At 44.1% G+C, this 16541-nt stretch overlaps 1 protein-coding gene across 1 annotated transcript; it reads right to left on the bottom strand.

Moving 5' to 3' along the window:
- Window positions 1–2666: 2666 nt before the first annotated feature.
- On the bottom strand, window positions 2667–16187 carry kcnk12 (potassium channel, subfamily K, member 12). The gene is made up of 2 exons (XM_076166277.1): window positions 15848–16187; window positions 2667–3556 (listed from the first exon to the last, which is right to left on the bottom strand). The coding sequence occupies exons 1-2, from the start codon at window positions 16185–16187 to the stop codon at window positions 2667–2669; spliced, it is 1230 nt and encodes a 409-aa protein (XP_076022392.1).
- Window positions 16188–16541: the final 354 nt, after the last annotated feature.

Genomic DNA, 16541 nt, shown 5'->3' with positions numbered 1-16541 from the left:
TTATACGATTTCGTTTTGGACACACAAGCATGCAATAATTCCCACACACTCTTCTTGTCAAAGGCGAATTATGGATTCATTCGTTGAAGATACAGTTTCATTTTCCAGTGTCGCGAACTAGATCCCAAATGAAAACGGCAATATTAAAACATTGCCAACGAAGCCTTAAGCCTCATCTGGAAAATGAGCATTCACGCACACAACCATATTGGGGAATAATAATTAAAGTGCCGGCATACTTTCCCTTTTAGTAGTGAGGGAATACTGCTGAAATCGAAGTATGTCGTTTGCTACAACATGCCCATCATCTTGACTGAATGGCCCAAGGTTAGGCTCTTTCTTTGTGTGAAGCCAGCTGCAGTGTAACATGATTTCCAGGACCGTTTCAAGCTTCATGTCACATCACCAACATATCTGGACATAAACCATTCTGCAGCCAAACTCTACCATCGACATTTTTACATTCCATCAAGATTCCTTAAACTCCATTTCTTTCCGCGAACCGGTGTGACAAGGAGGAGACACGTAACAATGACACTTCATCAAATTTCAATCATTCATTTGTAGATATTTGAAAGCTATGTAGAAAAATAGAGCTCAAAGAGTCGTCTGTCTTATATACAGCTATCTTGTATGGCTTTACCATAATGGCATGCAGGAAACTAACATGAGCCTGAAAGATTTAACTACCTGAGTCATTTTCTCTATTCCTCTGGGTGAGATAGGGAGTTCAAGAAATTATCCAGATTCTATGCGCTAAAATGGATGAAAATCAACATATAGCGATAGATGTGGAGCTAATTCACGCCTTGTTACAAAGCGCTTTCTTTCCCGACATTCCAGTGCAATATTTACATTAATGGCATGTGTTGTATTCACAGTGTGAGGGTGAGCGCGGGCGACAGGAGAGAGCAGAGGTGTGGCAGGAAAAAAAAGGGAAACGGGAGAGCGTTTTGGTGCAGTGGGTGTGAAGTGAATGCAGGGAGAGAAGGAGCGAGTGAAACAGGGGGAGATGCTGGAAAGCTGGCAGGCGGTAGAATTGCATGGATTCAGATGTGTAGGTAGTCTTTCACTGTCACTGCTGCTATTAACCCCGCCACCCCTGCCCCCCTGCCCCCCTGCCCCCTGCCCCCCTCCTCACTACATCCAAGCCTCTCTCTACTTCTGCTCGCTCATCTCAATTTCCAGGACAGTTTAACTTTCAGCGTCCTTCCCTCTTTGTCTCTGTCTTATTACCAACATCAAACACTATCGGCCCACTTTAAATCATTGATGTCTTTGAAGAGATCGCACAGTCTAACAGGGTAGCACCGTATTCGCAGCAAAGCCCCTCCAACCGTTAATCCTTGCACATTTGCAATGAAATTAAGAGGCGTAAGCAACCTCTGCTGGCTTTTGGAGAATTGGAGCAGTGCATTATGGATGGAGCCTTGCATCTGCAACGGCATCTCCCCCAATAAACAGAGCAACTCCACATAAAAGTAGAGGATCCAGCTTGTTTCAGTCAGCATCATTTACCATAATGTGCCTACAAGATAGATCTGTCTGTCTTTGCCTCTTCCTGCTCCTCCTTCTACAGATGGATTTTTTCATTTCATGTCCTAAATTCAGTGTTCAAGAGGCAAATTTAGAATTGTAGGTCTTCAACAATTGTTTCTCTTTGCAGCCAGTTGTTTGTAGAGGAGAGAGAGAGTTGGAGGGTGCCTTTGTTTAGCCTTTACGTCAATGTCTTACGCCGCTATAGCATGTTCACAGCTGATAAGAGACCTAGTTTGTAGTTGTAGTTGTAGTTATTGTCATGACAAATGGATTTCCATTCTTCCACTCTGCTCTTATCTCCATCTTGACCAAAAAGGGAATGACTCTTTGTAGAATGTTATTCTGGCACAGTGTAAAAACCTGTCGTTAGTACTCCCCGTCAAAGCAGCTACATCACAGCGGTGCTTAGAAACCTCAGTTTCCACTTCCACCCCCGCCCTCCACCCAGAAATCAATCACCTGAGGGTTAAACTTGACTCGTGTCAAGAGAAGTGGGCTTTGCACAAACAATGGAACGTCCAGAAATGGTGCAAATAATGCATGAGGAGAAGTATAATGCATAGATCAGTATGTGCTATATCATCCGTATATATTCTCTATTATTACATTTGCCTTGAAATCTTTGTATCAGCATTCAGTATGTACATTCAAACAAACTAGAAAAACCCTTAAATGCTAACAGTCTTAGGCTTCCCCTGCACCGTCACAGCACAGCGTTACTGTCAGATTAATCAGACATTGTTAACGTTCCTCTATCAACGGTGCTGTTCAGGTGAGCGTTGAATTGTTCTCATTTGTGTTAGAGGTTGAGTACAGTGAACTGGGAGATGGGTGGGATCCCATGCTTCCAGATCAACTGATGGTGCTCTTTCTTGACACTGTGGTTGTCTCTTCATGCCATAGATATCAAATAATCTTGCATCATTGCCATACTCTAGCATCATTAACAGTGTTATTACTACAGGTTGATCAATTCAACCAGAAGTATATCAAATAAATCATGTGTATCATGCATAATGAGTTATATTGGCAATCCATTTCAAAAGCCTTGTTTTAATCTCTGGGAATTTACCCCGTGGGTTCGTTAAACAGCAAACGGAGAGTTCTCGTTAGTTCCTTGCTCTCATCTACCTGGAGTTACTAGTTTCTGCCAGTCTGTTGTTCATGATTCCAAGGGCACCGACCCCCCCAGAGAATCCATTATGGCGTGAGCTTCCACACACTGTCCTTGGATATCCATTGGCTGACTCAGAGAGCTGCTTCTGCATGATTGCCAGCGACACCTTGTTTGAGGCTGCAAGGTCTTTCATGGAGATCATCTCCCCTGATAGTCTGCGTCCCTCAGTGTCACTATCACAAGGCCCATCAGAGTCAGGCTGGACAACTTTTCCCTGCCGGACCTTGGAGCCTGGGCGGATGGCGTTACGTCTGCCCAGGAAGGCATTGGCCTTACTGCAGCGCTGGCAAAACAGGCAACTCATCTTCTCCAGCATCCAGTTGAGCACCTGCTTGATGACAATAGAGATGACGTTGAAGAGTGAGTAGATGCAGCACACACCCATGAGCATGAACAGAAAGTTGGCCACCCTGTAGAGGCTTTGGTATTCATAAGATGCAGTCTGGCTGCTCACAAAGTCCCCAAAACCAATGGTACTGAAGGAGACGAAGCAGAAATAGAGTGAGTCCAGGTACGTCCAACCCTCCACAGGGGTGTACATGGCTGACGCACAGCAGGAGATGGTGATGGCTGACAGTCCAAGAATCAGCATCACGTGGTACACAGAGGGCTTCCAGCCAGGGAGGGAGTACGCTGAGAAGTCATGTCGGATGCCTGGCGGGAGGAGGCCACTGTTCCTGATCCGCCGCTCCCGCACAGCCTTCATCACCACAGCCAACAGTGTGATGATGCGTTCCAAGAAGAGGTTGAAGAAAAGGATGGTGGCAGCGCAGCCAAGAAGCCCATAAAAGATTAGGAACACCTTGCCTGCAATTGTCACTGGGGTTGTCATCCCAAAACCTGTACGGATAGAAAGAAGATATGAGATAGTTAGAATCTCCCTGAAGCCAAAAACAAACTTAGAATGATATCTTTGTTTTCAGGAAAGGAAGCGACAAGTACACTTTCCTTTATGAGGCGTTTAAAATGATCTGTACGTATTTCTTAGGAAGGTTTATGCAATGTTCCACCCCCGATACACACGTTTGAAATGTGAAAGAATGGTCTGGATGCCCCTGCTGATTTATCCATTTAAAACTATTCAGCCCTCTGGCTATGGAGTTCGCAAGCTGATGTGAAGCAGTAGTATGCTGGACAGAGATGTGGATCAACAAACCGATGGGATCTTTCTCAAAAATAACATTTTGCATTGCAGAGATCCATGAAAATGAGGAAACTATGCAACAATGGAAACCAAAGCAATCAGATGAAATCTATGAAATCAACGACATCTGATTTAGATTTGCAGTAATTTACAGTAAATCAAAAGGAAATATTCAAATTCTTTGAAAAATATCAATTAAATACAGTAAATGTGTCGTTGTCATCGATTAATTTCCTCTTAACCAGGCACCACAGCAAAAGGGGTCGTACATCGAAATACGAAAAAGGATGTTGTTCTTTATGATGGTGACGATAATGATGATGATGATGATGATGATGATGATGATGATATACACTATCTGTTTACACATTTCAGAGCTATTTGTGGAGCTGTTTGCAGGCCAGTAAGGACACAGGGTTGCACTCATTTGAATAAGCTTTGAATAAATGCTTTTCCTTTCTTGCTGTGTGCTTTGGCTTCCTGCTCTCCTCTGATTTTTCAGTCAATTAGACTGAGTGTTCAAGCTGGGAGAGAGCTTACGAGGAGGGAGGAGAATGGGGGGGTTTAGATGTTTATAGATTCTGCTGCATGTTGAGTGAGCACCTCTTAATGTTGGGAAGCGTCACAGGTGTGGGACAGAGTGTGCAGCTGCACTGCACACAGATGTCAACCTGATGTCACCATTAGCTGATTGAGTGTGGATATCTGAGCACGCTAAATTGTTCCCACTATTGCATCAAACGTATTATTTGAGAGGGCTGTCACCAATCCTGAAGAAGAAGTGGACTTTAAAATATACAGCCCAGGTAATCTGCATGGTTTACAACAATCATTCAGGAGCGTTTAGTGCCACAAGCTGCATTAGCCTGAAAACTGGTATCTGCAAGAGTTGATTCATAATGTCTGAGCCTGGTCACAAACGATAACTCAGAGGTGTTACGTATTTCACAACATAATCACCTTCCAAATAGTTACACTTCTGCCAACTGCCAGGGTTTCGCAGAATTTATTTTCCTGGCTGGCAAAAATATCCTCTGCAGCCGACACCAGGGACCGGCTAAAGCCTTCTTCATGTTGGGGTAGAGGTGAGAAACCGACGGGCCAAAGCAGGTGTGCAAGGAGGCGGCTGAACTAGTTCAAAGCCGCAGTCATGGGTGGCAGCCTTGGCAACAAGTCCTCTGTGTGTGCAGGCAGACATCTTGTAAACAAACCATGAAGTATAGGAAAAACAAATGGAGAAACGCATGGACATACAGAGTGTGTCACATGCTAGAACCTTGTTTGTTTTTCAATGTACTATCACTGATAATGACTAGAATTCGTCATATTGTCTCCCATCATGTCATTGTTGACATGTTACAGCTACATTTTATATGTGTGGGAACATATTTTTATATGTGTGCGAACATATTTTTACACAAACAAACACACACACACACACACACACACACACACACACACACACGCGCGCGCGTGCGCACACACACACACACACACACACACACACACTGGCCCTTATCCACACATGGGCAGATGGTACATTTGTCAACAAATAAATGCGATCAAAAAGTTCACTTCCATGTCAAGGTTAAGTGATTTTTCCATTATTGCAACCCTTCATTTCAGTCTTCTCAGAGCATTAGAGAAGCACTTTTTCCTTTTTCCACCCACATGTCTATAATGATGCCTGTCAGGTAATAAATGACACCAATATCTGGCCAATGCTTCCTTTATGACACCCGGAATGGCTTTTCTGACCTTATCTCTCCGAATGAAAACCACTCTCATGTGTGCTTGTCCACATGCTGGGCCACTTAGAACGGCTCTGATTGATATAGATTATTTTAGATATACAACACACAGACACACTCCTCCTCACAGGTCCACCCACACACCTACACACACATGCACCGGGGCTTGTCAAGGTATAATTTAAGAACTAGGAGGCAATTATTACAGCATGCTTCCACCAGGGTTATTATGATGAAGAAGAAGATGAAGGTGATGATGACGATGAAGATGACGATGAAGATGAAGATGAAGATGAAGATGAAGATGAAGATGAAGATGAAGATGATGATGAAGATAATGATGATGATTACTATTAATATTATTATATATATATAACCATCAAGTTAAGCTCTGATCCTACAAATTCTAAAGAAGAATCTCAGATACAGTGACAGAGTTCAGTTTCAGATAAGCCAGGGCACCAGCGTGTGAGAGACAGTGATGTCCCAAATTAAGCCATTTAGTGAAAACCTATTTCATTGTTACTTAATTAGCAAGTCTACTCTGTGTACCCTGCTGAATCATAGGAGAAGAGATTACATCGTCTGAGCGTACGGAGAGACGGCCTTCTGCGCCGACTTACATTACCAAATAAATGACCTAAGAGGGGAACACCAGGCATCGATTCAGTGTAGCGTTTCAAAGCCATTACTCCGGACTACTGTGTGTCAAGATGCATTAGGGACAAAGCCACCATGATAGAAAGCAAAGGACAGACTGAATGTGAGATGCCAGCACCCTGTGGCTTTATCATCAGCAACACAATGAGCTTCAATCCAATTAAGAAATGCTAAAGTCAACTGCAGTCACAAAAATGGGCCTAATTAGTGTCCTAAATTCTTCCATTCTTCCCAAAGTTAAGATGAGTTATTGGAATCCACAGAACTTGATAAGGCAGGAAATCACAAGTGTCGTAATCCAATTCTATCAGCGCTGTGGGTGAACTTTTATTCATTCACATGATAAATAAAATCATGCTTGACTCCTTGTGGAAAATGATGTGACGCTCTAATGGCGAATTATGGTTGAATTATAATTAGTCACTAGAGATTCACCCAGGGTGAAAGCAGTGGAAATGGTGCCATTAGTATCCATTAATTACCATTTGACAGGTTTAAGAGATGAAAAAGATGATCTAACGCAAAAATTAGAAACTATTAGGAGGGATTTGAGTCTTTTGGTGCTTTTCTCACCATCTGTTTCTTTTAAGCTACATAGGCTGGGCAGCGATCGGAGCCTTGACACCGTTTTCGACTCGAGTGCCTCTTGTTAGAGTCCAGTGCCAAATTACGGCGGCTCATTGAGTCGCTTAGTGAACTATAGACCTAAACAAACAACACAAATTACACCAAGTGCTGCTAATGGAAGTATTGATAGTCATTACTCTGCATCTCTCCATTGAAAACAAGCCGATTTCACACTTTTAAACGCTAATCAACTTGCACTTTTCCATGACACTTCCAAGAAAAACGGAATTAGCGAGACTGTGTTGAATCTTGTTGTAAATACAAGGCAAATTAAGCCTTGAAAAGCTACAATCTACTGTATATCGGGATATAGTGCATTATGTGTGTAGTATTAAATGTGTGTAATGTGAATAAGTTCATTCTGCAGTAGTTTATGCCTCAAAACAATGAGGCGTATAACTCTCATTAAGATTCACAACGACAATAAAAGCCATTTATACAAGTGAAATGTCACAGAAGGTGAAAACAGAAACACAAAAGAGACAGTTACCAAAGATGATAAAAACTGATTTGGGGAGCATTCATTCCAAATAGAGAGGAAATCTATTAGTGTAGACGATTCATGTCTGCCCACTTTTTCATAATTGGCATGCACCTCTACAGAATGTGGTGCATTTGGTCAGAACCCGCTTGTCACTTGAGGCGGCATCCTGGAAAAAGCATATTGATTCATTTTAATGGGAAATCAGCCCCACAAGGTCAACAATCATCAGCCTGGCACATTGTTGGTTTGATGTTTGGGAAGTCTTGCCTCAGAGATGAAAATACACCATGGAGAGACAACTGGGGTGGAGAATTTAGACTCGTTTTCATATTTGACTAGCTGAAGTATTGAATCCATATGTGCGTCATCTGTGACATCTCAGCAATTCCCTGCAGGCCTCACAAGGGACTGATATATTTTCCATGACTCATTTGCAAAACTGCAAATCAAACCACTCTGCCCGCCTTTGCCTCCCAGCCACATAAACTGTGTCCCAACGCAGGAAATGGGCTCGAAAATGTTCCCGAGAAGTGCTGCAGGAGACAGAAAAAAAAAACAATTGTGCATGCCTGCTCCTCTGACATCTGTGTCCCAGTGATGAGCAGGAAATCATTAGTCATGGAGCGGCATGGCAGGGGTCTGCAGAGAGCGCAGAGGGCTGAGGAAGCAGCAACATGGCCAGCCCTCAGACATCCTCACCACACCATCTGCTGAGAAGCTGCCAGGATTACCGGCAGACAGGATAATAATAGGCACATTCAAGAAGAAACTCTAAGAATATGCTGCCACTTTTACAGGAGCCAGTGGACAGAACAGAACAGAACAGGCTGCTTACACTCTGCGCTTCAGCAAAGTGTATCTAAAGAAGCAGATCAATTGTACCGTGGCTCCTGTTGTATGTCATTACTAAAGATAAAAACACAAAAATACAAAATACGATCTATGAGACCCTGAAGCAAAACAATGTAGCTTTGAATTTCACACCCAGTTCACCCACACACCCACACACACACACACACGGTACAGACTGTATGTAAATGCCGCCTGTTATGCATGTCAAGAGCACTGATAATGACTGTTTTGTGCTACACGTCGATGTACAATAATAAGTAACAATAGATGGAGATGATCATAATGATACATGCAGGTAGGCATCAGTAATACGTTGATTCAGACATTAAGTACAAAAGAATAACAAATGAGGCTCACACACATCAGGTTCCCTCATTGTTAAATGTTGGAAATGACTGGAAGCTGTAATAATCCAGCGGCTGACAGCAAATTGTTCAACACAACACAGCTGGAGTATGGGAGATAAAGTGTATTTTCTTGGCTCGACTCCTCTCAGTCCAGCGTTTTAAATTGTATCTCGCTGCTTAATTCACTGGCAAAGACAGCCTGGAGGATTGATGATTCCAACATTGTCTATATTGATTTATTGTCAGGAACATGTGGTGTTTTGTCTTTGGATCTGTGCCAACATTTAGTCTTTTTTCCCCCTCCTTCGATCTGTTTTTCATCTTTGCAGCATTTTAAAAGCAACAAACTACAGAGAGTGGGTTCCTTCACTTGCACATGAAGCTTATATAAACTCCTTCTAAATTAGGACTCATGTCACTTGATTGTCTCACTGCAAACTGTAGCGAGTGAGATTCGTCCTTTCAGATGACTGAGAAGTCGTTCTCTCATTAGATTAATAGCTCGTCTTCTGATAGATCTGAAGGCTGCGTCCTTGTGCTTGCTATTATCCTTTGCTGTATGCACAGTCAGTGTTTGAATAAAAGCTTAGCTACACAGAGCGCTCCTGTATTATTCACAAGAGTAAACACACCTGTCCAGGTGGAGCTTCAGCAACAGTCACACTCTGACCACTGTGATTGGCCTTACAGTTGGGCATCATATAACACGTTACACGCACATATACCATGACATCACTGACATTAAAACATATCTTTCTCTAGCTACTTATTTAAATCCATTACAGGACACCACACATTCACTTTAATGGTTTTTCATTAATGTGAGAGCAGAAGTCCCTGAAATTTAAGGCTGTGCAGAAACTCCCTCCTGTCCAGACCCGCTCGGTCTCTGACTGCTGTAATAATGATCTTGGATCATACAGGAGCTGTTTATATGAAGCTGCCTCAGAGAAGCTGTGGGGTGATGCTCTGTCGCTCACTGTGAAATTATGTTTAACTTTTTATTAGCAGAATGTACCCACTTTGACTCTGCTCTCTCTCTCTCTCTCTCTCTCTCTCTCTCTCTCTCTCTCTCTCTCTCTCTCTCTCTCTCTCTCTCTCTCTCTCGCTCTCTCTCTCGTCTAACAGATGACTGGTTGACTGTGCCTGAGGCTGCCAGCCTGGAGGATACTGAATAATGTAACTGCATTGTGAATTCCAGGGTGAAGCTAAAATTACCTGTCCTTCAACACATCCAGCAATTTCAGATGAGATGTTTTCAAACTTCATACAATTTCATTATGGAAATGTATGCCAAAGACAGAATATTAGAGAAATGGATCACATTCACATCCTTGACCTGGTTAAAGTAAAGTATTAGCTCAGAGGTGTGTGTGTGTGTGTGAGTAATGAGGCTGAGCTCCAGCCCCTCCAGCAGAGCTGCACCGTGGAAGGTGAAAGAGGACTGAGCTGGATGGAGGAAGGGAATTATTGAAAGGTTTAAGAAATATGAATGTTTCATGCTACTTCCTCACATTGTAGGTATAAATTCTACATGCATGTCTGGGTGGGTTGCATGTATTTATGTCTTGGGCTCCCAGACGATTGTCCCATATGCAGTGATTATTGGCTCCAACAAGGCTGAGGGTGATGATCTGAAGTTGCAGGGTGCTCTGACCATTTCAAACCCATTTTATTTGTGAATATTTGACCACAAATACAGAATTTCAATAGATTCCATTTCTTTTCCTCTTTCATAGCACCTGTGTGCACTTCAATCACAGTCACAGTTTGAGAACCACTAAATCACAGTCTCCAGCATGAGTTGAACATGTTTTATATATTTACAAAGTTTGGACAGAAGCTAAAACGAAAGAGACACAAGTTGTGAGGAGATATAATTCATCCCAAATTTGACGTTCAGTTTGTAATCGAAATTAAGATTTCACGCTCAATTAATTTTCAGTGTTTTTGCCTTTAGCTAGTGACGCAGCGAACACTCACACACGCTGCCCCTCCTTCACACGGACACAAAGATGCAAGACCGACGCCGCTTCAAGATGCTCGCCAAACTAGCTGTTAGCTTATCAAAATGACATGACTGCAGGATACTGAGTAATGTTCTGTGGGTGCGGGTGTGTAATCACAAATCCAGAATTTACGTAATGCAATGACCCGTCTGCAGCAAAAGTTTCCTTCCATGCAGAAGTTTGAGGTGATTCTGCTTGTGGGGAAACTTAAACTGTCACAGCTGCATTTTGTGCAAAGTCAGCGAGTTTGTCAGTTCAGTCTGGATTCACAGCGGATTGACAGCGATGATCAAATAGCAGAACAAAATTCAAAGGAGCGGCCAAAATTAGGCAGGTTACAGGAATGCAGAGGGGGGGAAGACAGGAGAGCATTGCCCTACTTTTGCCTTGTCAGTGTCAAGAGCAGAATCTGTGAAATGATAATCAGTTTGAGATGGAAGGAGCCTGGAAAACCTGCTGTGTCCTCTAAAATGATCTTGATATCAATTTGCCGTGATGACATGGATCCGTGAGTTGCAGTATGTCAGTGAGTACGTACCAGAGTCAGTCTGACACTCTGACAGAAGAGCATAGTAGAGGTGCAGTAGAGGTGCTCAGATGGTTCAGAGAGCAGCGAAGACCAAGAGGTGGAGCAGCAATGTAGGGATGTTTCTAGGATTCTATTCTATTATTAGGGACTTTATATTATTGCAAGACATATACCTATATTCACAACATGATCAATACCTCCTATACTTCCATTTTTTTAAATAAGGTATGGCACAGAAACTTCCCTTCCCCACTAGGGAGACAATTTCTGGGCTCACCATTCTAGACTGTATCCACTCTAAAGAGACCCCCAGTGCCTTTCATGTGACAAATCCCTTTGCTTTTAACGGTGACATTTCATCTGAGTCTATGATTTCACACAGCGACCTGCGAGATCTAAAGGCTGCAGAGAAAGACACAAACAGAACAGGGACACAGGGAGAAGCAGAGGAGGTGCAGAGCGGCCGAGCAAAGAAAAGTAGAAGAAGAAGAGCGCAGGGAGCCGCACGGACAACAAGGATAATCCAGGAATACAGCACACACTGATTACGCAAAGGAGAGAGAGAGGGAGTGGGTGAAAGAGAGGGAGAGAGATGTGTGAGAGATAGAAGAAAAAGCACAAGCAGTCTGGAACAGTTGTTTGCACCCATAAATCTGCTTTCACAGATCGCAGACCTTTGCCACCCGCCTCCTGAAACACATTCATAACATAATCGAACAGTAATAACAACACAGATGGATTTTCTGGTGAAGCAGCAGCAATGTGCTTCATCTGAATAAACACATGACATCAAAGCGAAAACACAGCCGGCCTTCAGGAATCCACAACGTCTACGGTGTGATATTTCACAATGCATAAATGCCACACATACACACACACACAGCCACACACAGCCACACACATACACACAAGCCGCAGGTGACATTGTGTTGTAACCTCAGAAGCACCTCAGTTTCACAGTGTGATACGGTATGGAGAACAAATCTGGTCTGCAGTTCCATTTCATATACGCGGCTGCTGGTAAGACAGGCGTGTAATAGTCCCACTCGCCCAAACCTCTCAAGTGTGATGTCAAATCAGCACTTTATAAACTGGTGTTGGAAGATCTACAAGAGCTAATGGTCAGATGGGCAGGCGAGATTATGTGGAACAAAGAGATCTGAAATGCCATCTATTTCCTCTCCTTCTCTCCAGTCTGAGAGTTAGATCCTTTGCTCATTTTGTGGATTCTGAAGTCTTGCTGTCAAACATGTGTTCTGTCAAAAACACTGCCTACATTTTGAGGGGTGATGCATCTGCAGTGTGTTTCAAAATCTGAACACTGACTTGGATGTGCCATAAAATTAAAAAGTTGCCAGCTTTCACAAATGCTGATTTCTGCTGGACGATTTGACTTTTAGATTTCATCGATCTCCCTGATGGACAGTGCAGCATAATGAAAGAGCAAATGTGATGTCTCAGACTCAGTTTAAACTGAGGACCTTTTTTTGGACACAGCATGCTGACAGAGATAGTGTAAGAAACCAGAGCAGGAAATGCTTTGTAAAGATGGAATTCATTTGGATTATTGTTTTTGCAAATGTGTTCCCATTATTGTGTCAATTCTGCGTTCAATATTGTGATTTAACACTTAACACTTTCATGATGTAATGAGCTACTAGAATGCCTGGTGGGAGTATTTTGCTGGAGTTTGTATTCTCTAAACTCACTTCAGCTATGGGGTTAAACCAGGCTGTATCCAAATACAAACCCCATGCTGTGTGTTGTGTGTACATGGTCAATAGTCCTATCTGCCTTCATTCGTTTCCTTTGACTTGTTGCCATGAGCGAGTTAAGACGGTCTAGCTGCAGGGATAGATAGATATATGTCCCAACACAATCCAAATAACCCTCTGAAAAGTACTCAGGAAACTACTGAACATTGTGTCTTTAACTGCCAGGAATAAAAGCAAATCTCACAGTGAATCAGCTGTTTGTTAGTACTTCAATATTTGATTAGTATTTTTCACGGCAGCAGCTGAATGGGCCCACAGATGGCTTCAGAGACCTGTCCTAAATGGCACTTGTCAGCTATCAATCAGCTGTGTGGGTTATAAATAGCACTCGCATAAATAGAGTCTCTGCTTACTGTGCAGAGCCAAGGATGCTTCTTAATGAGCATGTAAACGGTAATGAGTTACTGTGGCTGATTATAAGGCAAACCAACAGCACAACACTGAGATCGCATGCCAACTGAAACTGCTTCAATCTGTTTTGAAGAACACAACAAAATGAAGATAATGTATCACCTGATCTTCTGGGAGTTAGAGGGAAACGTCTTAGATCGGATCAAAATATCAGTTGCAGTACTGGGAAAACAAAACGCCTCAAGCCGCTGCAGCTTCAGTTTCATTCATAACGTATGGAGGCACAGAGGGGAAAAGTGTCACTGCTGAGTCCAAAAGTCTGGGAGACTTCTGGAGTTCTGTCTAGTGCATGAAGACATACAGAGACACCGCAAATCCCTTTTTATATATCGCCTGCTTGCAGCCATGCAGAGCGAAGTAGCACAGCTGCACCAGGGGAGGTAAGACGCACGGATCATAGAGACGTGGAAATCCAGACGCAAATCCATACAACAAAGAAGAAAATACAATGCTGGAGAGAGAATCTCACCATCTCCACCTTTTTCCCACAGTCTGAGTCAGCTAAGTCAGTTTATGAGATCTGCTGCACAACAAACAGTCTCAATCTGCCACACGCATGTACACACGATTGATTCACAGTGACTGGATATTAGTATGTAACTGTTTGTTTTATGTGTCTGTATGTGAGAGAGGAAGAGGAAGATGTGGAAGGAGAAGAGCTGCATTTAATAAAGCTGTCAGGTCAGCTACAGTAAATAAAGTGCATTCTCTGACAGGTTCCGCCCGTATACAGCGCAGCCATCATTTCCCCTCATCATCCCCCCCTGCAACAATTTTCAATTAATAAGAGGGGTCATGTGTCTCTGTGTGTGTGTGTGTGTGTGTGTGTGTGTGTGTGTGTGTGTGTGTGTGTGTGTGTGTGTGTGTGTGTGTGTCTGTGTCTGTGTCTGTGTGTGTGGGTGCGCGCGTGTGTCAGTGTGCGTGTGTTTGTGTTTATATGTGAAGACAAGGTCAGTCAGAGATGGATAAGTGCTGTCAGCTCAAATTATTACCTGGAGTGTGTTCATCTGCTCACTCCCCCACTCAACAGTTCACCCTCTCACTCACTCACTCCCTTACTCCCTCCCTCCCTCTCTCACTCCCTCCCTCAGTCAGTCAGTCAGTCAGTCAGTCAGTCAGTCAGTCAGTCAGTCAGTCAGTCAGTCAGTCAGTCAGTCAGTCAGTCAGTCAGTCAGTCAGTCAGTCAGTCGTCAGTCAGACACTCACTCACTCACTCACTCACTCACTCATTTACTCACACACTCACTCACTGACTCACTCACTCACACAGTCAGTCAGTCAGTCAGTCAGTCACTCAATCACTCAATCACTCACTCATTCCTTCCCTTCTTCTCTCCCTCACTCCCTTCCTCACTCACTCCCTGCCTCCCTGCCTCCCTGCCTCTCTCACTCACTCACTCACTCACTCACTCACTCACTCACTCACTCACAGTCAGTCAGTCACTCAATCACTCACTCATTCCTTCCCTTCTTCACTCCCTCACTCCTTCCCTCCTTCCCTCCTTCCCTCCTTCCCTCCTTCCCTCCCTAACTCCCTCCCTCCCTTCCTCACTCACTCCCTGCCTCCCTGCCTCTCTCACTCTCTTACTCACTCACTCACTCACTCACTCACTCACTCACTCACTCACTTACTCACTCACTCACTCCATCCCTTCCTCACTCCCTCACTCCTTCCCTTCCTCCCTCCCTCCGTCCCTTCCACCCTCCCTCCCTCCCTCCCTCCCTTCCTCACTCACTCCCTGCCTCCCTCCCTCCCTCACTCAGTCACTCAGTCACTCACTCACTCACTGTATACTATTACCAATCATGTTAATTTCCTATCAGCGGTAGAGGGGATACGTAGGGGTCAGTGCAGGAGCAGGTCGAGTTTAGGCCATCGGGCATTCACTGCACCACTCTGTTGGGCCTCGGGGTGCCCTGAGAGGGACACTTGCTCTTCTCTGACCTATCGCACGAGCAAATGTTAAATGGGGGGGAGCAGAAGGGGTTTCTCATTGACATTCCTGTTGGTTTGAATGAAAATGTGGCAAGAGTGCACCCAAGGGTGCTGTCCTATAGCCATGGATGAGTGTGCTTTTCCAAATGGCAGGCAAATCAGTTATCACCACGGTGCCAAACCGCCCCCCTGCCAAAATGTAACACATGACTGGTAAAAAATGTTAATCTGTTATTTTGTATGTAAGCCAGTAGAAAGAAAGCAGCCCACAGGGAGGAAGCTGTGATCCTTTGACACCTCAGATTAACAACAACGACTGAGCTCTTTAACAGAAAGCAAACATTAATGTTGTATTTTACAACTTGTTTACCTTTGTGGCTTCATGGGAGCACATTGGTGAGAGAAATGTAATTGTTTAAGCTTTTTCTACCTTTCTTTCTATGCTCCCATGATTGATTTCCTGGGTCTAAGTTGTGCATTTAGTAGAGTTTGGCTTCCTTTTGTTGCTCAACAAGTATTTAGAGGACACCTGTCTGCAGAGGTCATGCTGTGCGATCATGTCATGTTATCTCAAGGCATTTGGGACGCTGTGCATGGATCACCCACCTATAGTCGACACCACAGTTCCTACAAAATAAAAAGCCCCGGTAAAATCCCATCGTGGCCTCAGAGCGTCAGCCCGGATCCCGGCGGCGATGGCAGCCTCGTACTCCCGCAGGAAGGAGTTGAGGTCCTGCAGGCTGATGTTGAACGTCTCGCTGAAGTTGAAGAGCGTCCCGTTCCAGCGGCCGTGAGCCCGCAGCTCCGAGGGCCTCTCGATGGCCGAGAAGACCGCAGCGCCGCACAGCAGGTAGAGGAGGATGAGGAGGGCGAGCAGCACGAAGCGGCCGTTGTCCTCGTTGAAGTGCAGGGAGCGGCAGCCTTGCAGTCGCTGACCAGGCATCATCCAAATTTCAGCACCACTCGCGCGTCGGACAGCGACAAGCTCCACATCGGAGGCGGCATTCACTCCGCAGGTTCGATCCCCACCGAATCACACATCTCACTTTCTGAACGACTTCTACAAGCAACATTTCCTGCCGTTACACCAACACGTTGTCTCATTGTACTTGTGAAGTGAGATGATTGTACCTGGGAAAAGCACGAAACGCGTTGAAAATCCCCATTTGTGGATACGCCAAACTAAAGAAAAGGAGTTAATCCCTCAAAACATCCAGTTCTTAATTTCATAATAGATCCATATTGCCTCGCAGCTGTGTCGGTGCAGTTGTACTGAAGTGGACTGCAGCTTAAATCCGAT

Source organism: Genypterus blacodes, unplaced genomic scaffold (genome assembly GCF_046128005.1).
Source record: "Genypterus blacodes isolate CSIRO-AG114 ecotype Tasmania unplaced genomic scaffold, CSIRO-AGI_Gbla_v1 ptg000012l_1, whole genome shotgun sequence".
Classification (NCBI taxonomy): Eukaryota; Metazoa; Chordata; class Actinopteri; order Ophidiiformes; family Ophidiidae; genus Genypterus; species Genypterus blacodes.
This window is presented reverse-complemented; position numbering and strand designations above follow the sequence as displayed.

Bases quoted from the DNA above. Each gene is read 5' to 3' on its own strand.
- kcnk12 (XM_076166277.1), bottom strand. From the start codon at position 16,187: ATGATGCCTGGTCAGCGACTGCAAGGCTGCCGCTCCCTGCACTTCAAC. The intron at 3,557-15,847 runs GTGGGTGATCCA...CTATCCGTACAG, and splicing joins AACTGTGGTGTCGACTATAG to GTTTTGGGATGACAACCCCA.